At 41.1% G+C, this 21,744-nt stretch overlaps 4 protein-coding genes across 5 annotated transcripts; all 4 read left to right on the forward strand.

The window, feature by feature from the left end:
- Positions 1-1,063: 1,063 nt before the first annotated feature.
- Positions 1,064-10,890, forward strand: LOC112563003 (sulfotransferase 1A1-like). Its single transcript, XM_025236677.1, has 7 exons — positions 1,064-1,450; positions 3,348-3,522; positions 3,871-4,182; positions 4,535-4,638; positions 4,818-5,001; positions 5,223-5,360; positions 10,534-10,890. Exons 1-6 carry the CDS (start codon positions 1,448-1,450, stop codon positions 5,330-5,332), a joined length of 888 nt encoding a protein of 295 aa, XP_025092462.1. The 5' UTR covers positions 1,064-1,447; the 3' UTR covers positions 5,333-5,360; positions 10,534-10,890.
- On the forward strand, positions 6,486-10,538 carry LOC112563004 (sulfotransferase 1A1-like). The gene is made up of 6 exons (XM_025236678.1): positions 6,486-6,712; positions 8,420-8,591; positions 8,788-9,096; positions 9,422-9,525; positions 9,808-9,991; positions 10,396-10,538. The coding sequence occupies exons 1-6, from the start codon at positions 6,710-6,712 to the stop codon at positions 10,503-10,505; spliced, it is 882 nt and encodes a 293-aa protein (XP_025092463.1). The 5' UTR covers positions 6,486-6,709; the 3' UTR covers positions 10,506-10,538.
- Positions 10,891-11,094: 204 nt separating the features above from the next.
- Positions 11,095-15,543, forward strand: LOC112563002 (sulfotransferase 1A1-like). The gene is made up of 6 exons (XM_025236676.1): positions 11,095-11,937; positions 12,353-12,527; positions 12,940-13,257; positions 14,037-14,140; positions 14,575-14,758; positions 15,038-15,543. Exons 1-6 carry the CDS (start codon positions 11,935-11,937, stop codon positions 15,181-15,183), a joined length of 930 nt encoding a protein of 309 aa, XP_025092461.1. The 5' UTR covers positions 11,095-11,934; the 3' UTR covers positions 15,184-15,543.
- Positions 15,544-16,091: 548 nt separating this feature from the next.
- Positions 16,092-21,671, forward strand: LOC112563112 (sulfotransferase 1A1-like). Of its 2 annotated transcripts, none has more exons than XM_025236862.1 (6): positions 16,092-16,240; positions 17,772-17,931; positions 18,282-18,599; positions 19,485-19,588; positions 19,987-20,170; positions 21,178-21,671. In XM_025236862.1, exons 1-6 carry the CDS (start codon positions 16,238-16,240, stop codon positions 21,288-21,290), a joined length of 882 nt encoding a protein of 293 aa, XP_025092647.1. In that variant the 5' UTR covers positions 16,092-16,237; the 3' UTR covers positions 21,291-21,671. The 2 variants fall into 2 exon arrangements, with proteins under 2 accessions (XP_025092647.1, XP_025092646.1); XM_025236861.1 differs by lacking the exon at positions 16,092-16,240 and adding an exon at positions 16,327-17,384.
- The last annotated feature ends 73 nt before the right edge of the window (positions 21,672-21,744 follow it).

Genomic DNA, 21,744 nt, shown 5'->3' on the forward strand with positions numbered 1-21,744 from the left:
TTTGTGTAAATTCCAACGACCTCTCTTGATATCATTTGTCTGTACTCAATCTCAAGCCACATGATGTCACATGATTAAAATATTCATTCCCAAGAACGCACGGATTTCTCGCGCATCAGTTTGGAAAGGAATTTTCTTCTGCTACATGTACTTTGGTCATCAACAAGAGCTAACAAGCCTGCAAAATCAAGAATGTTTTTTAATATCTCAGAGGCATTGGGATTTTTATTTCAGTCATTGTTGCATCTATTTCGAAAACACGAAAGCTGGTTCTTTTATGGCCAATATATAAAAATATGTCCCACAGCAAAAAAAAAAAAAAAAAAAAAAAAAAAAAAAATCAAATCATTTTCGAAAACCAACACAACAATCCTGAAACAAAAATAAAATATTAATACATTACATTAGTGACATCCCTAAGCAAAACCATTGACAGTTTGTCCACTTGGCACATTTTTTTGTAAAAAATCAAATTTCACTTTTGAGGGCGGTCCTCAAATAATAATTTCCTCTCGATCTGAAAATGAAACTAATGCATACATATCGAAACCAGACTTATTTATATAAATTCAGTGACATACTAAATGGTTTCATACACATTTGACTGCTCTGTGTTGTTCCAATCTCATTTGGAGTTTATTTAAAAGTATGGTACAAAAATGCCCCTTGGTCCTCAAAGGGTTAATAGATAAATAACAAATAATATTGCACAGTCACGTCTCACAGGCACGACGATGATCTTCCAATGGTTGATAGCGCAGACATCTTCCTCGTTCCCACGCTTCGTGAATACATTGGTCCTTAAGAGCTCTAGAATGTAATTTTAACATTTTCTACCGCTTTTGGAAGTACAGTTGTTCCCCTCTCTGTTCAGCACAGCACCTAACATGTAAAGTTTATTCTTGTATTAACTGTCTTTGACAGGTCGTCCAATAAGTATCTGTAACTGTTACTTTCTTAACCCTGTTTGTTGAGGGTTTATTTTGATGGCTGCAAAGTGGGTTTCTCTATGTCGGAGGAATAGAAGCTTATAATTCACTACATACAAAAAAGCCAAAGAACGACTTTCCTTTGACTCGTGGAACGATGAAAGAAAGCCCAAGGCGGGTGGGACACACTGCCTGCAGTGGGTGGTGTTGACTCATCCTCTTCCACTTGAAGTAGTCTTCTTCGTGTGACGGTTGCGCAACCAACTACAACCACTAATTTTCTCCTGTCCTCTTTAAAAATACAATTTTGTGTAGTACAAATACAGGTCGCTTCACAAGGTCAAGGCCTGGGGTGCAGGTTATGTAAATAAAGTAAGGTAAGCTGGGTTTTTTTTTTTAACGAGTCACTTCACCTGAGAACTTTGGCTTCAGTATATGTCTTCCATCTTGTGAGATCAACTCTGTATGAAAAACAACTTTATCTGTGTTTAAAAACCAACCTGTATTGGCTTTTCCCAATGGTGAGTAGATGATGAACATTTTTTCCTGCATTCTTACTCAAGCTTTGGGAAAATGTGAAAGATTGTGTAGACATTTTAATGACTTTGGATCCTTCGTTTTGTCATTGCAGCATGACAGGTACAGACGTGTGGTGTTCATCTGTTTCTATGTTATGTAAAGCTCACTTGAGTTAGATGTCTTGATTTACGAAAATACCCAGCATCCAAAACAAGGTTTTTAGAATGGGTAAATAATTGAAATAAACTTTAAATCGTGCGCGAGCGAATCCAACGATCATGTGTGTTATGAGCTCACCTGTGGTTGGGTTTTGTTAATGTTCATCAGACACTTATTTCTGTCTTTTATTTGTCATCGTCAGAAAGAAGTGTTAAATGCATGTACATTCTTTTAACTTTAATGAGGCCATTGCTTCAAAAAAGTCATTGTCGTTGAGAATTATTATATTTAATTTCTACTATCTCTATATTTCATACAATAAACAAACAAACGTATTTCAAAGTCGCGAGGGGCTAGATGTTATTAGTGTAATTAAAGTGTATCATCATGATATAGAGTGATGTTTGTTTGTCTGACTGGCTAGAGGGCGCAAAGCTCTGTGGTATTTTTGTCTGGAGTCTACCTCGTGTTGGAAGTGATTGTTTATGTGTGAAATGTGGAGCTTCTGTTGTTTCGGTGGCTTTGGTTGTTTGTCAACATGCAGACTTCACGATCGGAACAATCGTGTGAGCTCCATGTCTGCTTGACCTTTGTTGATCAGTGAACTTTTGCATGTGCTGGGGTCATTCATCCAGTGGGACTGGTATCGTCTGTTGGATTGTCATTTGGAATTGTAATGCAATGGAGTGTGTTCTGGCTTGTATGTTTGATATGCGGGCTGCAGATTGCAGATGACTTGACCAAGGGCTCGCAAGAAACACTATGGTTGAAAAAAATTTAACTGAGCTGATGTTTGGTCTTTCCTTATTAAACCTTTATCACAATCTCCATGACACTATGCATATTAGATATGTATAATGTGTACACAAATTCTTATTTGCCAAATTAAGATCCGTCTGTCAAAAGAAACGTATCCTGGTTTAGTTCCGTTTAGCCACGTGACATGCTGATCGTGGGGGTGACTAGTCTGTTGCAGCAGACTAGAATGAAGGTGGCTTGTTTCTTTATCAGCTTTCTAGACGAAGGGGAAACCGACAAAAGAGTAGCGAGTAGCCTTCTACTCCACAGTCGACTGCACGAACAAGCAGACTATTGAGCTTCACAACACGGAGAGGGCGTCCATGTTTGACAGGAGCAAACACCTGAGGAGCTAACAGGTGCTCAAAAGGGACTGTGTTTTGGTTCTCCTCCCTTTCCTCCCGCTGCACTGCGAGACAGTGCATCAGGTTTAGTTTCAGTGCGAACCACTTCTGAGCGAAAGAATGTTGAAAAGATGTCCTTGGGTGGAGGCGTGTCACGTGTCCAATGGCAGACACACGCAGGTGGACCTAAATAAAATAAATGTTGCTTAATATGTGCGTGTTGCAGCCGTGGGGTAGGTTCTATCAACATTTTACCCATTCTTAAGAGTGCTCATATGATTTGGGAGTTAAATTTCAGGACAACTATATAGGAATGTAGATGTCAAAATGTAGAAGTAAAAGTAGATGTCAAAGATTTAGAACTATCCTCAGCTTTGGGTTGTTGTCTAAGTCCTACATATAGTCCATTACAGTCAGGATTAACAATTAAGATCCAAAAGCAAAAGAAAATAAATAAAAATAAAACTGCAAGGGAGATGTTGGTTATAAAAACATTTCTGACATTTTTATTTTCTCTCTCGTATTGAGGGCTTTGGACAATTGAAGCGACAAGTGAAAAGCTGAAATGCTGTGTACAAGCAGTTGTCTTCTTTAACAGGAAGGCGAACATTTGGGCGACAACGGATCCCCGGGAGAAGAATGTGTAGAAGTGGACGGAATCCTTCTCCCAAAGATTTTCGTATCAAACCGCCCAATGAAGGAACACATCGACCGCATCCGGGCACTTGATGTCCGCGATGACGATGTCTTCATATGTGCATTTGCCAAGTCAGGTGAGTGAGTGAGTGAGTGAGTGAGTGAGTGAGTGAGTGAGTGAGTGAGTGAGTGAGTGAGTGAGTGAGTGAGTGAGTGAGTGAGTGAGTGAGTGAGTGAGTGAGTGAGTGAGTGAGTCTGTCTCAGTCAATCAGTGAGATTTTTACTTTCAAAAAATCGGGTTCGAAGCGTCAAAGCATTTGTTTCACAGAGTCAGTCTAAAAAGTTATTAGCTAGTTACGTTGTAATAAATGGATGAGATACGTGCAGGTGTGTACAGACGAATACATCGCACAACGAATAGAGATGGGGTGAAACAGGAGCCGATGTAAGCAAAGTAACAAAGGGATACAACTGCTGTGTCTCAGGTACCCACTGGACGTGGGAAGTGCTGAACATGCTGATGTCCGGCAAGGCTGAGTATCAGAAGCAGAAGAAGGAGACGATGATGCTGGAGGTGACGGCGGTCGAGACCATCGAGGCCCTCCCGTCCCCGAGGGTTTTAAACACTCACCTGCCGGTCAGGATGCTGCCCCGCCAGCTCATGGACAAGAAGGGAAGGATCGTCTTCGTCTACCGGAACCCAAAAGATCTCTTCGTGTCCATGTACTTCCACCTCAGCCAAGCAAAACTTGCCTCGACAATTAAGGACCTAGAGGAACTCTTCATGACTGGCCGGAGTGAGGAAACTATAATTACTACAGAGCTACACCTATTCTGAATATGATGCCACATGTCTGTCTACAATCAATTTCACACTTTTTCATTTTTTTTAATCCAGCTGTATCATTTATGTATGTCTCAACATGTGTATATGAAGGCATGTTAATAGCATCCTGAGGCGCATTACGTACATGAAGTCCTACCAGAACACTCTAATGAGTAGACATCAACTCCATCTTTAAGATTTATTCACCATCATTCACATCTCTCACTCACTTACTCACTCCCTCACCCACCCAAACTCACTCACTCACACTGTGATACCAGACATATCTTTTTGCTTCATGACAGTACAAACGATTGTTACAGCTGTAACAGGAGACTATTTTCGCTACATGAAGGAGGTGGATGCGTTCATTAAAGAGAATCCCCAACTTAACATCTTCAAAGTATCTTTTGAGGACATGAAGGAGGTAAGACACAAACACAAAACAACCCATACCCCCGAAAAAAAGAAGAAGAAAAATCGATCAATAGATAAAAATGGATGAGATCCGAGAAGAGTTGAAGTCATTCTGTCATACATGCATACACCTTTAATACAGACTTGAGAATTTGTCTATGTCAAAATAAAAATTCCTATTTTTCCCAGGACCTGGTGGCTGCAGTGGGAAGATATGCTGAGTTCCTTGGAGTTGCCGTGACACCAACATTGTGCACTGAGATTGCAGACGCCTGTGGCTTCCAGAAGCTAAAGCATTTCGGAGAGACATACAAAGAGAGTTCAGATTTTTATATTCGCACAAATATATCCCCTGTGACTATCTTTCGCAAAGGTGCGATGCTTCATTCCTGCTAATAGTTCTTTACCTTTAGCGAACCATCTGACACAAATGATGAAAATAAAAGGGAAATTCCTTTTCTAAACTGTCAATTTATTCGTACTCTTCGTATTTTCGATTCCTGTCCACCTTGTAGGCTCCATGGTGTGCAGTGCGCATGTCTTCTAGCAACAGCGATGATATGGTCATCAGGCGGTTTCATCTTTACTCTACAGGTGAGGTGGGCGACTGGAAGAACTACATGACTGTGGCACAGAGCGAACGCTTTGACGCCGCCATTCAGCAGCTGGACGGATGCGACTTCCGCTTCCGCTATCAACTGTAGTCACGTGACTTCATCTCGGGATCCCCAGATAGAGATACATCACTTACATCGTCAACAATCTAACAATTTTTCAACAAAAAACGTGTTCAGGGAAAACAGTTTCATGGGCAGTAAATCTTTGACATAATAAATGTAAAATAACTTTTCTAAAGAATTAAAAATTTTCATATTTCCTTTTGCACTTTTAGTTCATTGACATCATATAGTCATTGGTGCTGTGAACGATGATCTTTGCGAGAACATATTAAAATGCTCGCCAAATGTCACTAGAATATAGGGGTTAGTATCAGACACAATATCAGTGTCGGCTAGATGTTAGACACTGCAACTGGACCGTTAGGTGACTGAGTTGTCAGGTGATGAAAGATGCTCATTTCTGTGATTGTAGGCGAAGGCGGTTCGTCTACCGATAAGCGAGTACCTGGACACAAGCATAAGCATGAACCAATATAATAAGATGCACAATAAAATTTTCTGCTTAGTTCGTTAGTAATCAACAACATTCATTTTCCTATACATCTCTAAACATTGTCTGCACATGCGTACCTCTGAGTGTTCCTACAAACTGTCAGAATATCCAGGTAATCTCAAGTACCAACTCAGATCGTGACACCGAGTGTTATCAACTTGACACCCTGGGGTAGGGGCCGTTGGCGTGTAGAGGTCACTGCTCCCAGTCTATTTGTAGGTAGGGTTGCACCTGTTCAGTTTTTCCCTCTGTTGGAAACAGCATCTAACATGTAAAGTTTGGATTTTACATAGAATTGTCTTTGACAGGTCGTCCTAACCTATAACTGTCATTTTCTCAACCCTGTTTGTTTAAGAGGGCTTATTTTGATGGCTGTATAGCTGATTGCTCTATGTCGGAGAAATGGCTACTTATAGTGCAACACACACACACACAAAGAAACAAAAAACATGGAACGATGAAAGAAAGTGTTGACATCATCTTCCACTTGAAGTAGTTTTCTTCGTTTCATGGTTACGCAACCAAATTCAACCACCAATTTTTCTCGTCCTCCACAAAAGTACAATTAACGGTCGAGGACTGCACAAAGAATGTTGACATGTGACAAAACTGAAAAGTTACAGAAGATTTAGTGTCGGGTTAGATAAAAATTTCCTTTTGTCTGCAGTGAAAGTGATAATCACCCTCATTGCACATGACTGAATGGCTGCATGCAAGACAGCAGGTCGCTTCACTAGGTCAAGGCCTGTGGTGCAGGTCATGTAAAGTAAGGTTAGCTAGTTTTTTAATGTCGAGTCACTTCACCAGAGAACTTTGGCTTCAGTATATGTCTTCCATCTTGTCAGAAGAACACAGTATACAAACAGCTTTAGCTGTGTTTAAAAAGCAGTTTGTATTGTCTTTTCCCAATGGTGAGTAGACGATGAATATTTTTTTTTTTTTATTCTTACTCGAGCTTTCGGCAGGTGCAAAAGGTTAACGAATTTGGCTCCGTCGTTCTGCCATTCCAACATAGCCACCACACACGCACACACGTACAAATGCAAAATATCTTTATCAATCCTTTCAGAAAATTGTCTTTGTTCATATTGTGCTTTTGGAAATTCTCCTCGACCTCCCGTTTATATTTTTCCTTCCCCTCCTTGGTGGCCATCTTGAGTTCTTTCTCCACTGCCTTTACTGCCTTCCTCTCTCCGCCTGCTTTTTTTTTTTTGTTTAGTACCATCTTAATAAACTGTGGGATAAACTCTGGTGGGTTTCTTTGTCACATCGCGTCTTCACAGAAATGGAAATAGTTACACAGTGGACAACATCGGACATAGTGTCAACAAACGCATTCCAGTCCATGGCTTCGAAACATTCTTGTAGCGAGCAAACACATGCTTTGTCCCACTGACCCACTCATTTCTTTATGGGCGGTTCACCTTTGACACACACGCGTCCTTCACTTCGGTGTCAAGCAGGTCAAGTGTCTTGCCCTCACGATTTGCACACGTAACTATACTGTTGATAGTGTTTTCCTCAGCGTGCAGTGGCTAAAATCACCGATGATAATGTTCAAAGAATCTGGGAAAGTAGTTTGAAGGTCCTGAATGTAAGAATTGTGTGTTGATGTATTTCAATGTTTTGTCATTCCAGCATAGCCACACACGTACTATGGCCAAAGGTACACGTGTCATTCCGCCCAAATATTGTATCTAATTTCTATATAAACAAACAAATTTTAAAATTATTATTATAATTAAAATTTATCATATATTAATAATTTACTTTTTCATAGCACACTGACTGGCAAATAAAGTAGTCATGTAACTTTTGGTTAGTGCTCGTTGGAGAAACAAAGATCCATCTTGCTTTGAGAGAAATAACCTGGTCTTTCTCATCCCTTTATTCTCTTCTATTTTCGCTTCTTTACTTCCGCTCCACTGCAAATCAGTGCGTTAGGGTTAGTTTCAGGACAAACCACTTCTGAGTTAAATAATGTTTAGAAGAAGTTCTTGGGTAGAGGCGTGTCGTGGGAACATGAAAAAGGATGAAGGTGGGTAAAAGAAACATTCCAGTCGGTCTGATAAGCGATCCGGGAAACATTTTTTGCAACAAGTGCTGGCTAACGAGAGCCAGACTGCACCTCATTCAGACGGAGCTGACGGGGCTAGTCAAAAGGATTGAGTACGATTCTTTTGAATCCTTAACCCTTTCACATCAAGCAAATTTATGTGGACTTTAAAAAAGTTGCCTCATATGTTGTAGTGTTGCAACCGTTGGGTAGGCTTTATCAACATTCCATATTTTTTTCCATTCATACCGGTGCTCATACGATTTGGGAGTTAAATTTAAGGGCAACATCACTTATTGGATGCAAATGTAAATGTAAAAGTAGATGCAAAAATTCGGTATCCTACCTCAGCTCTTGGTTACTGTCTGGTTAGGTCCAATAGTCCATTAGTCAGGATTAGCAATGTAAGATTACAAAAAAGCAAAAGAAAAAAGGTAAAGCTGGTTATGACGAAAATTTCTGACCTGTTTATATTTAGTATTGTCTTCAGGTATATCGCCAATCGAAACAACAAAAATAATAAGCTAACATATTTTATGCTAACAGTTGACCTCTCTAACAGGAAGGCGAACATTTAGGCGACAACGAGTCCCCTGGCGAAATTGTAGAAGTGGACGGAGTCGTGTTCCCAAAAAATTTCGAATCAAATCGCCCAATGAAGGAACACATCGACCGCATCCGGGCACTTGATGTCCGCGATGACGATGTCTTCATATGTGCATTTGCCAAGTCAGGTGAGCGAGTTTCAATTTTTATTTTCATGACATCGGGTTCAAAGTGTCAAAGCATTACAGAGTTAGATTAGCCAGTTATGTAATAATTACTGAATGCAATATATACAGATATGTACAGACAAATACAGCAAATAGAGATAGGAAGAAACAGGATCAGATGTAAAAAAAAGAGTAACAAAACTTCTGCGTGTCTCAGGTACCCACTGGACGTGGGAAGTAGTCAACATGTTGTTGTCTGGCAAGGCTGAGTATCAAAAGCAGAAGAAGGAGACGATGATGCTGGAGGTGACGGAGGTGGAGACCATCGAGGCCCTCCCGTCCCCGAGGGTTTTAAACTCTCACCTGCCGGCCAGAATGCTGCCCCGCCAGCTCCAGGACAAAAAAGGAAGGATCGTCTTCGTCTACAGGAACCCGAAGGATATCTTCATATCTATGTACTTTCACTTTAATCAAGCATATCCTGTGACACTTCAGAATCTAGAGCAACTCTTCATGACGGGGCGAAGTAAGAAAACAACAGTTACTACATCTGCTCCTCTTCCTACTCCTAAGATGACATCATATGTCTGTCTACAATCAATTTCACCCTCGTTTTAGTAGTTACCTTGAAAAAATCGTTTGCCAGCAGTCCAGTAATACAAATATGTGGTGAGGGTTATTTGTCCTGGGTTCAGCTCTCGTCTTGGGCATGCTGTTCTTTCTCTGCATGTGGCATGTTTACAGGGTTGGCTGCCTTGCCGTCATAAAGCCTTCGCTACTGTTTCTCACTTACTAACACTGTGAAATCAGATAGGCCCTTTGCTTAATGACAGTACAAACGATTGTTGCAGCTGTAACTGGAGACTATTTTCGTTACATGAAGGAAATGGACGAGTTTACTAAGAAGAATCCCCAACTTAAGATCCTGAAAATATCTTTTGAGGACATGAAAGAGGTAAGACACAAGCACTAAACAGCCCCCCTCCAAAAAAAAAAGAAACAGTCGAAAACATTCAAGCAATGGATAAGAATGTCGCATGCCCGTGAAGAACACATAAAGTCACACACATATAATGTAGCCCTCTCTTTCAAGATGTGTTTGACATGCAGATATAATACAAACAAGGAGAAAAAGTTAAGAAAAAATTTAGGCAATTCATGAAAGTTTGATTAATAAAGATTGTTTAGTAGATGACTTGAAAACTTATGTCTTAATAGAAATTCCTATTTTTCCCAGGACCCGGTGGCTGCAGTGGGAAGATATGCTGAGTTCCTTGGAGTTGCCGTGACACCGACATTGTGCACTGAGATTGCAGATGCCTGTGGCTTCCAGAAGCTAAAGCATTTCGGAGAGACATACAAAGAGAGTTCAGATTTTTATATTCGCACAAACATGTCCACGGGGACGATTTTTCGCAAAGGTGCGATGCTTCTGTCCTGCTTCTACCTTTAGTGAACCATCTTCGCCTTCCTCTCACATTTCCGTCCTCAATAACCATCCACGCCATGTTTTCTCTTCACTTCCTTAGAAGTCTTGAAACTAGACTGTCACGGTCTGTTGATGGGGACCTTGAGAGAATCCCACAGGTTTAAAACATACTGGACAATGCACTGGTGTCCCATTTACTTTTATAAGCTTTAATGTAAATAATTGTCGTGACAAATGATGAAAATAAAAGGGAAGTTCATTTTCTAAACTATGTTACTTTATAGTATTTTTACTTGCGATGCCTGTCCACCTTGTAGGCTCCATGGTGTGCAGTGCGCATGTCTTCTAGCAACAGCGATGATATGGTCATCAGGCGGTTTCATCTTTACTCTACAGGTGAGGTGGGCGACTGGAAGAACTACATGACTGTGGCACAGAGCGAACGCTTTGACGCCGCCATTCAGCAGCTGGACGGATGCGACTTCCGCTTCCGCTATCAACTGTAGTCACGTGACTTCATCTCGGGATCCCCAGATGTATCACTTTCATCATCATGCAGCGGCATCTAACATTTTTTCAATGAAAGACGTGTTCATAATTATTAAATAGCAAATTTGAAATTATTATTCCTTAAAATATTCCTCCATGGCCATGTAATTACATCATTATAACATGAAATGTTTTATTATTATTACTCAAAATTTTGCAAATTATCACTTAAAACATTACACCTCTTACACGTCAGTATCCTTCAAAATGTCTCATCCTTATCACCTACAGTACTACTCTATTATCTCATACAATATTACATAACAGGATTTTCTGTTTATCCCGTTAGTAATCAATAACATTTTTTGGTTCATTCATTTATCCTTCGTTCGTGCCATTGACTGGTTCCGGTGGTTGATAGGACAGATGACAAGGCCAGCCACTCAGGGCTATCTTGCATACATGACTAGGAGTTACTCCCCCTAAATATTAACTTGCAAGAGAGTTACTACCCCTGAAGAGCAGCTGGAAGCATCGGAAGGCGCTGTTAACGATTTAGTAAAAGTCACGAAGACCAACCTTGGGTAAATCTTGGGTAAAGTGTGGGGCTAATTTTCATTTCCATCGTCGTCCAATATTGCAGCCAATGAATCACCAATCTTTGGCCAATCTTGGTGTGTTTGCCTGGGAAGTCAGACCCATGTCCCTGGTCTCCCTAGCTCTCTGTACACAACTGTTATTACATCCCGGGATACCCGAGTCACGGACCTACATTCATGTAATGTAGGGTCGCGAACGGGGTATAGCTGCGGCTTTGATCGCTTATCAGTGCAAAAAGGTCAGTAATCTGTGATAGGAGGTTGGGGACAGACATTTTGCTGATTCATGGCTGCAGGCATGATATGTAGACAGGAGAGGTAACTCTATATGCTTGCTCTCCGGCAAATGTTTGCGCGGTCTGTCGTCTGCTGAGCGAATTAGCTTTGAGATTGAGAGCAGCACTCAACTATAGGTCGGAGGATGTCTGTTAGAAAATAAGCTCTACAGGAAGTAGATACGCAGAGCCCGCTGACCACGTGACCTGTCAACTGGAGGTGTGTAACAGGTGTGCAGGTGCTCAAAATTGTGAGCAGACAAGAACAAGAACACCGAGCTCATGAACTTTCCTCCAGTTATAGCCGACTGATGTAGCAACAGCTTCTCACGTGCGTGTGTGAGAGACTAAAGGTCCCGACCATTCCGTGACAAACTAAACGGAGTGACCTTTATCGCTCCCTCACCTGCCTGAGGACAAAGGTCACATTCACGTGTCAGCTCGTTGTCCTCTTCGGGATTGCTGTGAACGCGTGTAGGACTTGGTGACAAAAAATTATCAAGACCTGGTGATACTATCTGCATCAGCTGTCGTTACAAACCTGTAAAATCTCCTTCGCTTCTAGAACAATTATGGTAAGTAGAGAGTATGTAACTGACTTCATTTGATTTCCACACACCTGTTATTGAGTTTGATCCAGGTAATGAAGGTATAGCCTTCTAATTATGAACTACAGAGATGCACCCTGCACTGCCAGGGTTTATAGGAAGACAGCAGGTCGCAGACGATGGACTCAAGGATTTTATCATCCCGGTCATGATGTAATGCTGATGTCAGACATTGTCAGGTTGATTATAATGTCACAAGTTTGTCATGAGCTTGTGTCTCAGAGTCTCTGTTCGTGTGTGTGCGTGTGTGTGTGTACGTGTGTGTGCAAGAAAGCACGATTGTGAGTGCTTTAGAGCAAAATAACATTCTGACTGACAGAAAGACAGAAAAATTGATGGATAGAGAGATAGCACGTGACAACAATGTTTTTGTTCTTAAAAGGAACAAGTAGGAAATGAAGGAAGAGCACCTCCAGGTCCTCCACTCGTAGAAGTAGAGGGGATCTGGTTTCCAAAATTCTTTGAAACTAATCGACCAATGAAAGAACAGATTGACTACATCCGGGGACTTGATCTTCGCGACGACGACGTGTTGATATGTGCCTACGCCAAAGCAGGTGAGAGAGGGAGGAGAAAAATCTGGGGACGCAAACAGAAAGGGGGGAAAAGGGAAGACGGGAGGGATAGGGTACGAGATTTCGCGAGAGAAGGTCCACAGGAAAGAGTGTGAAAAAGTGTGTTAAAACAATGTGGTCAGCAAGTTTTTGTACAATTAAATAGATAATAAAATACATCTGCTACATCCTTAATGTTACAGAGTTTACAGAACCTTTCATTTCTAGGCATCTCAGTTTGCCTACATCGATTCACTGAAAATCAGTTGTTCAAGGTCCGAAATTTAATAAAAGGGAGAAGTATTTTAAAACAAGGTTGTAGTAAGAAAAAAAGTTATTTTGGAATATACTTTCAGTAGACAGTGGCGTAGGAAGTGAGTGACGGGTCATTTAAACTGACTTGGCTTTTCCCAAGGTACCCACTGGACGTGGGAAGTGGTCAGCATGCTGATGGCCGGCAAGGTGGAGTACCGGAAGCAGTCGAAGGAGACGGTGATGCTGGAGGTGGTGGAGCTGGAGGGTGTCGAGTCCCTCCCGTCCCCCCGAGTTCTCAACACGCACCTGCCGGTCAACATGCTTCCTCGCCAAGTGAAGGACAAGAAAGGGAGAATCATCTTTGTCTACCGAAACCCAAAGGACCTCCTGGTGTCCCTGTACTTTCACATCAAGCAAATGCCCGGATCTTCTGACTTGGCTCTTCAGGAGTTGGAAGAGGCCTTCTTGACAGGATGGAGTAAGTAAAATAAAAATTAATATCCGGACTGTTTGTGTAGCTATCCATACGCTTGAGGGTTAAGACTGGAAAAATTCTCGATAATTCTAACTCTCAAAGGCTCATCTACTTCATGATCAGCTGCCATGTCATTTGACATGTTGAACCAACCAAAAACGAAACGAGGGCAAGCGGTGTGCGACTGTATAACTATATTTTGTATGTAGCTATCGTATTAACAGAAATGTTCACATGTTTCTTTGCTGGAAGAGTAGGCGCATAAAATGTCCAACATAACGGAGGTATAAAACTAGTGGACCAAGCTCATCTTGAGGTCTTTACAAACTAGTCTTTAAATCTTGCAGTAACTATAAGCATCTTTCATGAGACATAAATTTAAAAAGAGAACATGCAGGTCGTGTCAAGCTGTCGGTAGTTGATAATGCTCGTAAAATGTAAAAAAAAAAAATACATGCCACGGTCTGAAACATAAAGAGTTTGATATGAGATGATGTGTTTTAGTTTGGTTCCTTTGTACTCATTGCAAATGTGTGTTTGTACTCAACCTTTGTCGATAAAGTAGAGCAAAGGTTGCCTTGAGGCTTCTTTATCTGACTACACTGCTCTTAAGGGCTCTCTAGAGCTTACTGTGAATATGTTTGTGTCTGTCTGTGTGTAGAAGAGATATGTTTCTTAGGAAAGGTTCGTTTTACAGTGAGATAGATAGCTAGGTAAATGGATGTTTATCGTATATTACATTTTAAGGACTTGTGTTCACATTTTGTGTTCTCTCATTTCAGCTCCATTTGGAAGCTTCTTTAACTACATGAAGGAATGGGATGCTTTTATTAAAGAAAACCCTGATTTGTCAATTTTCAAAGCTTCTTATGAGGACATGAAAGAGGTAGATATATCTACCCATAGCTGTTTGGCTATGATTGTTTTAATTAGAATATAAAAATATTAGTAGCATATGGCGCAGAAGTATAACTTATAATAATAGAAACTATATTCGTTAGCGGACACGATAAAAGAAAGCAAGACTCGATAATAAGCATACAATACCGGATATATATATAATGTCACAAACAGGACTAGTACACAAAACAGAAGAGAATGGAAAGTAGGTTATTTGTGTACACATATTTCTCGTCTTATTAGCATGAAATGGGATAAACACGACTAGAACACGAAAAAAGATACGAATGGACAATAGGTTGTTTGTATGTCCTTTATTTGTTCGATACTGGAAGAGTCAAACAAAACTCGACCTCTTGGCTAGTCGTCATTGCACACTAGTATAGGTCTCACACCCTGCTAACTCTGTCACGTGACTAGGATCCCGTGGGCTCCGTAAGAGAGCTGTCCGAGTTCCTCGGGGTGAATGCCCCCCCGGAGCTGTGTGCAGCCATTGCTGACGCATGCGGCTTTCAGAAGCTGAAGCACGCAGCAGAGACGATGAAGGAAATATCTCCACACTTCAGCCGCCCGGACAACCTGCCAGTCCAAATGTTCCGGAGAGGTTTGTAGTTCTTGTACTACCATCATCTTGATAACCATCGCCACAGAAACTACTCATCCCCCACCCACCTCATTTCCCCTGAGTTACAGCCTCCACCTCCTGACACAAATCGTCGTGGTCGTCGTCATCTTTATTATCAGTTTTTGTAAGCACCTACACTTGATTGGTTAATCGTGATTTCGTCATTAGAAGTAGTTTGTTTGCTTCTCCTTTCCGGCAGGTAAGGAGTGTGATGTCGTTTCACCTAAGTCTGGACTAACTTTATTTTGTTTGGTGCAGGTGAGGTGGGCGACTGGAAGAATCACCTGACGGTGGCCCAGAGTGAACGTCTGGACGCCGCCATTAAGCAGCAGCTGGACGGATGTGATTTTAACTTCCGGTACACGCTGTGGGAGGATGGATTCCGTGGTTTGACCCTGCGTTAATTTATTGGTTAAAAAAAATATAAAGATCGCTTGACATCTTAAACAGATCAGTAAATGTTTCCAGTGACTACTGCCTGAACACAAACTAGAGTGTGAAGGAATGTTAGTTTTATTTGTGTGTGTGTGTGTGCGCGCGCGTCTATGTTTTAGGCTTACTCATTGACTGATTTCTCGATAGGTAATGCTGACTGAGCAATCACATTTTGTGACTGAATGTTTACTGTAGTAAGTCTGCGGAATCTACAAATATCCAGAATATAATAATTGGAAACCTATTATATTTGCTACCATATACAAGCCTTTTAACAGTTTCTGTCACAAGCAAACATGAGTTGTTGATTAAAAGGATCACACTGTCAACATTTGAGCTTGTTAACAGACTTTTGCGTGTGCTTGCATATCTTTGCTGCGCTGCTATAATAATAATAATAATAATAATAATAATAATAATAATATAATAATAATAATAATAATAATAATAATAATAATAATAATCTGGAATAGTTAACAATCTGCCAGAATTATGAGATATACTTGCACCACATATCAGCACTTTCTCTAAGATCTGTTTTTATTTTGGCCTGTTACAAATGTAACAATCTGTAAATGACTGGGTTTTGTGTAAAATCGTTGCCCAAGAAGAGGGCGAAGTTCTCAACCTCGGGTTTATTCAGACGATGAGCCAGTCGATGATGCTGGAAAACTTACTACGCCTGAAGTTATGATATACCACAAAGGTGAAACTTCTAAGTGACTTAAATGATACCAGAGTATGTTTTTTAATTTATTAAGCACTATACCTGTTTGCTTTCGATTTGCGATGATGCTGCATTTGAGAGAGCCATTGGACAATCAAATAAGCAGCTCCTTCTGCGCATTTCATTAAACTAGGACAGAAAGTGTCGGCTGGAAATTATCTATTGGGGGAATCCAGGGCGAGATTAGGTGGAAATGACACTAAACGAGGGACGACGAGGGTGGCGGCCCTGTGTATGTGTGTCAGCTGCACTGGTATAGTACACTTGTACTGACCACAGCAGGCTGGCTGTTCCAAATGGTAAGTATAATCTTCGAGTAGAAGCAGTTACATATTTCTTTTGAAATGTTTTATTGAGCCGAATATTGAGAGCATTGCTTCGATATTTTATAGAAGTTGTGAGGGAGGTGTATCTGATCTCTGTATTTAACTCTTCCATCGTTTGTGAGTGCTTTCACATCTCGTAGGGAGAGGAATGATGAAGCGAAGATGAACGCAGAGCAAGGGAGGGGGTGGAACAGAAACTCCCTCACCCCGACACACACACATGTACACGCGCACACACGGACACATATCATGTTTACTCTACTTGTACACAAGTATACATGTCCTCGGGGCCTCACACTTTCCTCGGACCAACACAACTGCACTAAACCGTTATTGCATGTCGGAGTGACTGAGTATAGATGTGGTCCTAGTCGATGTGTGGTGCGTGTAAAGGTCAGTAATCAGCACATACCCATCAGAAAAAGCTGGTACAGCTTCAAAAAGACATTTTGCTGACTCACGGGCTGCAACTCTGCAAGGCGAGGTAACTCTGCGTGTCATTCGCTGGTCGTCTGCTGAGCGATTGTTTTGGAATTGAGAGCAGCCCTCAACTTATCGGAAAATGTCAGTTAGAAAAAAATAATCACATGAAATAGATATGTGGAACCCGCTGACAACGTGCTCAAGCCAACTCCAGGTGTGTAACAGGTGTGCATGTGCTGATACCTGCATGTGAACAGACGAGCGATAACCGTAGCCTAGAACACAAACAGCGAGTTCACGAACTTCTCTGCATTTATAGTTGATTAATGAACAAACAACTTCTTATGTGTGTGTGTGTGCAAGAGGGGGAGAGAGAGAGACTGCACAAGGTCCAGATTACAAAAATAATTCAGTGACAAACTAAACCAACCTTTATCGTGCCCCCACCGGTCTGAGGACAAAGGTCACACTCACCTGTCACACTGCACTACGTGTGGGGATTGCTGGGACGCGTCTAGGCGTGATTGTGTCTAGATTGTGTCTAGGTGACAATCAAAAAGAAAAGGGTCCACCTTGCAATGTTCACAAGGTTTGCGCGTGCAAGATTTCTCTTACAATAGCTTGTGCAACACGGTTGTCCTCCCAGGCAGCGAGGTGACATCCTGTAGAATCTCCTTCACTTCTAAAAAATATGGTGAGTAGAAAACTGATCGGTAGCTGGCCCTGCGTCTGATTTTCACTCATCTCTGTTTGCGTTCGATCCCAATAAATGAAAGTAGCGGTCTGTGTATGAACTACAGAGCTGTGCCCTGTGTGGTAGGGTCTGTAGGAAGACAACGAACTCTTTAAGCAAGCACGAGATTTATTAGCCTGTTGATTATTTACAGGTCGTGTCAAAATGTCGAAAGTAAGTTTGATATTGGTTTGTGGCTCTTAATATGTATGTGTGTGTGTGTGCAAGCACGCGCGACGTGTAAACGAGCGAGTGCTTCAGAGTAAACCTACATTCTAATTGACACAAAGACAGAAAAATTAATGAATAGAGACACAGAATCTGATAACCACGTTTTTTCCTTAAAAGGAGCGCACAGAAAATGAAGGTCCTCCACTGGTAGAAGTGGAGGGGATGTGGTTTTTCAAAACTTTTGAAACTAATCGACCAATGAAAGAACAGATTGACTACATCCGGGGACTTGATCTTCGCGACGACGACGTGCTGATATGTGCCTTCGCCAAATCAGGTTAGAGAGTGTAGTAAAGTGTAGTAGTATATAGTGTAAGTATATAAGTGTATAGCAAGTGTAGTAAAGAATGAGGGAGGTGGGAAGCAAAAAAAGCGAACTGCAACAAAAGAGTGAATGTACATCCTGTAAGGAAAGTAAGTAACAAAACTTAGCAATAAGCAGACGACACGAGAATAAGAGATTGATGATGAGGAGGGAGGACGTTTCGATGATTAACTAAAATAAAAAAGTCAAATTTAAAGATGGCAAAGCCTATTGGTCACCAGTGTCAGTTAAATGTAGAGGAGACCGCAGTCAGAAAGGTAACTGACTGACTGGTCATTTAAACGGAGTTCACTTTTCCCAAGGTACCCACTGGACGTGGGAAGTGGTCAGCATGCTGATGGCCGGCAAGGTGGAGTACCGGAAGCAGGCGAAGGAGACGGTGATGCTGGAGGCGGTGGAGCTGGAGGGTGTCGAGTCCCTCCCGTCCCCCCGAGTTCTAAACACTCACCTGCCGGTCAACATGCTTCCCCGCCAGGTGAAGGACAAGAAAGGAAGGATCATCTTTGTCTACCGAAACCCTAAGGACATCGTTGTGTCATTCTACTTCCACGTCAGTCAAGCACCCGGATGCTCTACCTTGACTCTTCAGGAAGTAGAAGAGACCTTCTCGACAGAAAGACGTGAGTGAACCAAGGTTAATTAATACACAGACATTTTGTGTAGCTGTCCATACTCTCGAGGGTTAACTCGGAATTCTAGCTCTGTCTCTTAAATTTTCATCTACTTCATGAGTAGCTGCCATGTCACGTGATGTGTTAAGCCAACCAAAAACTAAATGAAGTCAAGAGGTGGGAGACTGTGTAACTACATTTCATGTAGCTATCATATTAACAGAAATGTTAGTGATATTCCAATGTTTCTTTGCTTGAAAAATACAGTGTGCATAATACAGAGATCTTCTCAAACTGAGATTTAAGTTTTGCAGTAACTATAAGTATCTTTAATGAGAGATAAATTTAAAAAGGGAACATGTACAACTACTTTAGGTTGTAGCATGTCAAGCTGTCGGCAGCTGATAATGCTCGTGAAATGTGAAAAATACATGCCACGGTGATCCTGAAGCATAAATAGTTTGATATGAGATGGTGTGTTCTTGTTTGGTTCCTTTGTACTCATTGCAAGTCTGTGTTTGTACTGAGCCTTTGTCGATAAAGTAAAGTTGACAAGAGCAAAGTTTTCTTTAAAGGTGACTTTTTTACTAGACCACCCTGCTCTGAAGAGCACTCATAGATAAGTATGAATGTGTGTGTGTGTGTGTGTGTGTGTGTGTGATAAACAAGAGGATTTTTTGTAGAAATCTTTGTTATGAAGACAGACAGACAGACAGACAGACAGACAGGCAGGCAGACAGACAGACAGACAGACAGACAGACAGACAGACAGACAGACAGACAGACAGACAGACAGACAGACAGACAGACAGACAGACAGACAGACAGACAGACATTTATCTAATGTTACAAGTTTAAGGAATTGTGTTCAATATTTGTGTTCTCTCATTTCAGCTCCATTTGGAACCTTCTTCAAATACATGAAGGAATGGGATGCTTTTATTAAAGAAAACCCCGATTTGCCAATTTTCAAAGCTTCTTATGAGGACATGAAAGAGGTAGACCTACGCATAGCTGTTTGGCTATGATTGTTTTAATTAGAATATCAAAATATTAGTAGTATATGACGGAAGCATAGTGTATAAGAATAAATATTCAACATGAATAGAATATATATATATTTATGTTGCTGAATGACACTATTAAACTATTTCAAACAAAGAAGCAAGATGCATTAATAAACATAAAAGACAGGAGATGTGTATATCGTTTCTTTATAGCAAGAAATGGGATAAACACGACTAGAACACGAAAAAGATGCGAATGGACAATAGGTTGTTTGTATGTCGTTTATTTGCTCGATGCTGGAAGGGTCAAACAAAACTCGACCTCCTGGCTACTCGCCATTGCACACTAGCATAACTCCCACACCCTGCTCACTCTGTCACGTGACTAGGATCCCGTGGGCTCCGTCAGAGAGCTGTCCGAGTTCCTCGGGGTGAATGCCCCCCCGGAGCTGTGTGCAGCCATTGCTGACGCATGCGGCTTTCAGAAGCTGAAGCACGCAGCAGAGAAGATGAAGGAAATATCTCCACACTTCAGCCGCCCGGACAATCCGCCAGTCAAACTATTCCGGAGAGGTTTGTAGTTCTTGTCCTACCATCATCATTCTGGCCACCACCGAATAAATAAGCAAATTATCCACTTTTCCAATTACTTTTTTCATAACATTGTTAAGGCTTCTGCCTCCTGTCACAAATCGTCGTGGTCGTCGTCATCTTGATAATCAGCTTTGTAACTGCCACCATCATTGATATTTCCGACACTTCCTCTTTCTCAGTTCTCAATTACATCTCTCACTTTTACTCTCTCTCTCACACCCACTTTAGACATCAAGATTAGCTTTGTCAGACAAAAGAATGTCACTTTATTTAGGTAAGAGAATCTCACTTTAGTCAGCTTTCCAACAATCAGCTGAGATAACCCTAGCAGGACTAAACTCCTTTCTTCCAAAAAGAGATTAATTCCCTTAGACGTTGCTGATTGTCTGCCGCTGTACTCGACAGAAGGGATGGTTGTCCTCGTACTTTATGTTTTTGTTCTCGACTCAACGTGAAAGACACCATCTCGAAACGCATTTTGTTTGTTTGTTTGGTTGTTTGTTTGTTTGTTTGTTTGTTTGTTTGTTTGGTTGTGTGTGTGTGTTTTTTTTTTGTTTTGTTTAATAGTTTTCACTTATTTGCTGAGCATAAAAGTTAGCGAGAAAAAGTTAGAAAAAGTCGTTTGCTAAGAATCGTCTTAGCTGCTGTGACTTAAGTTGATTGGTTAATCGTGATTTTGTAATTTAATGTAGTTTGTAAACTTCTTTCGTACAAGTAAGGAGCTTGATGTCTTGTCGCCTAAGTAACACAGATGTTCTAAACTGACATTTAATGATAAATCCATGAACTGTTAATTGATGATGGGGCAAAAACCGTTTTGCGACAACTGCACTGTTTGTTTTAAATTTTGCTGAATATACCGCCACCCTGTTTCAGGTACTTAGGATACACTTTCTACAGTGGTTACTAATCGGACGAGAATGTAGAGCCGTTACTAATTTAAATCACGTGTTACCTTCAAGTTCACTGTATTACTTGATGTGCAGGTGAGGTGGGCGACTGGAAGAATCACCTGACGGTGGCCCAGAGTGAACGTCTGGAGGCCGCCATTAATGAACAGCTGGACGGATGTGATTTTAACTTCCGGTACACGCTGTAGGCGGGTGGAATAGATAATTAGATCATATGTACATTTATCGGTTATCTTTTTAAAAATAGAAATGGCTGTTTTCTAGACTGGATAGTACAGTTTGTAAACAGTGATCATGTTTCTATTCAACTTCCAGCGTTCAACGATTTTAATGCTCTCTCTCTCTCTCAAAGAACAACTACATCTTGTGTCTACATGTTTACTACTCGTAACTCTACATCTTATAAATCTGCAGAATATAATGATTGAAGCCTATTATACATTTTAATTATGCTATTATAATTGCTGGCCTATGCATATTTTTTAACATTTTTGCTGTCACATGCACACACGGCTGCTGAGTTGTTGATTGAAATAAAAACAGAGACTGTCAAAATTTGAACTTGTCAACAGATGGACTCTTGTATGTGCTTACATATGTGTGTGTATGCAATGAGTAGTAGTTGAATCTGGCGCAATACTA

Source organism: Pomacea canaliculata, linkage group LG4 (genome assembly GCF_003073045.1).
Source record: "Pomacea canaliculata isolate SZHN2017 linkage group LG4, ASM307304v1, whole genome shotgun sequence".
Classification (NCBI taxonomy): domain Eukaryota; kingdom Metazoa; phylum Mollusca; class Gastropoda; order Architaenioglossa; family Ampullariidae; genus Pomacea; species Pomacea canaliculata.

Bases quoted from the DNA above. Each gene is read 5' to 3' on its own strand.
- LOC112563003 (XM_025236677.1), top strand. The intron at 3,523-3,870 runs GTGAGTGAGTGA...GCTGTGTCTCAG, and splicing joins ATGTGCATTTGCCAAGTCAG to GTACCCACTGGACGTGGGAA. The intron at 4,183-4,534 runs GTGAGGAAACTA...CGATTGTTACAG, and splicing joins ACTCTTCATGACTGGCCGGA to CTGTAACAGGAGACTATTTT.
- LOC112563004 (XM_025236678.1), top strand. The intron at 8,592-8,787 runs GTGAGCGAGTTT...TGCGTGTCTCAG, and splicing joins ATGTGCATTTGCCAAGTCAG to GTACCCACTGGACGTGGGAA. The intron at 9,992-10,395 runs GTGCGATGCTTC...TTTACTCTACAG, and splicing joins GGGGACGATTTTTCGCAAAG to GTGAGGTGGGCGACTGGAAG.
- LOC112563002 (XM_025236676.1), top strand. The intron at 13,258-14,036 runs GTAAGTAAAATA...CTCTCATTTCAG, and splicing joins GGCCTTCTTGACAGGATGGA to CTCCATTTGGAAGCTTCTTT. The intron at 14,141-14,574 runs GTAGATATATCT...TCACGTGACTAG, and splicing joins CTTATGAGGACATGAAAGAG to GATCCCGTGGGCTCCGTAAG.
- LOC112563112 (XM_025236862.1), top strand. The intron at 17,932-18,281 runs GTTAGAGAGTGT...ACTTTTCCCAAG, and splicing joins ATGTGCCTTCGCCAAATCAG to GTACCCACTGGACGTGGGAA. The intron at 20,171-21,177 runs GTTTGTAGTTCT...CTTGATGTGCAG, and splicing joins AGTCAAACTATTCCGGAGAG to GTGAGGTGGGCGACTGGAAG.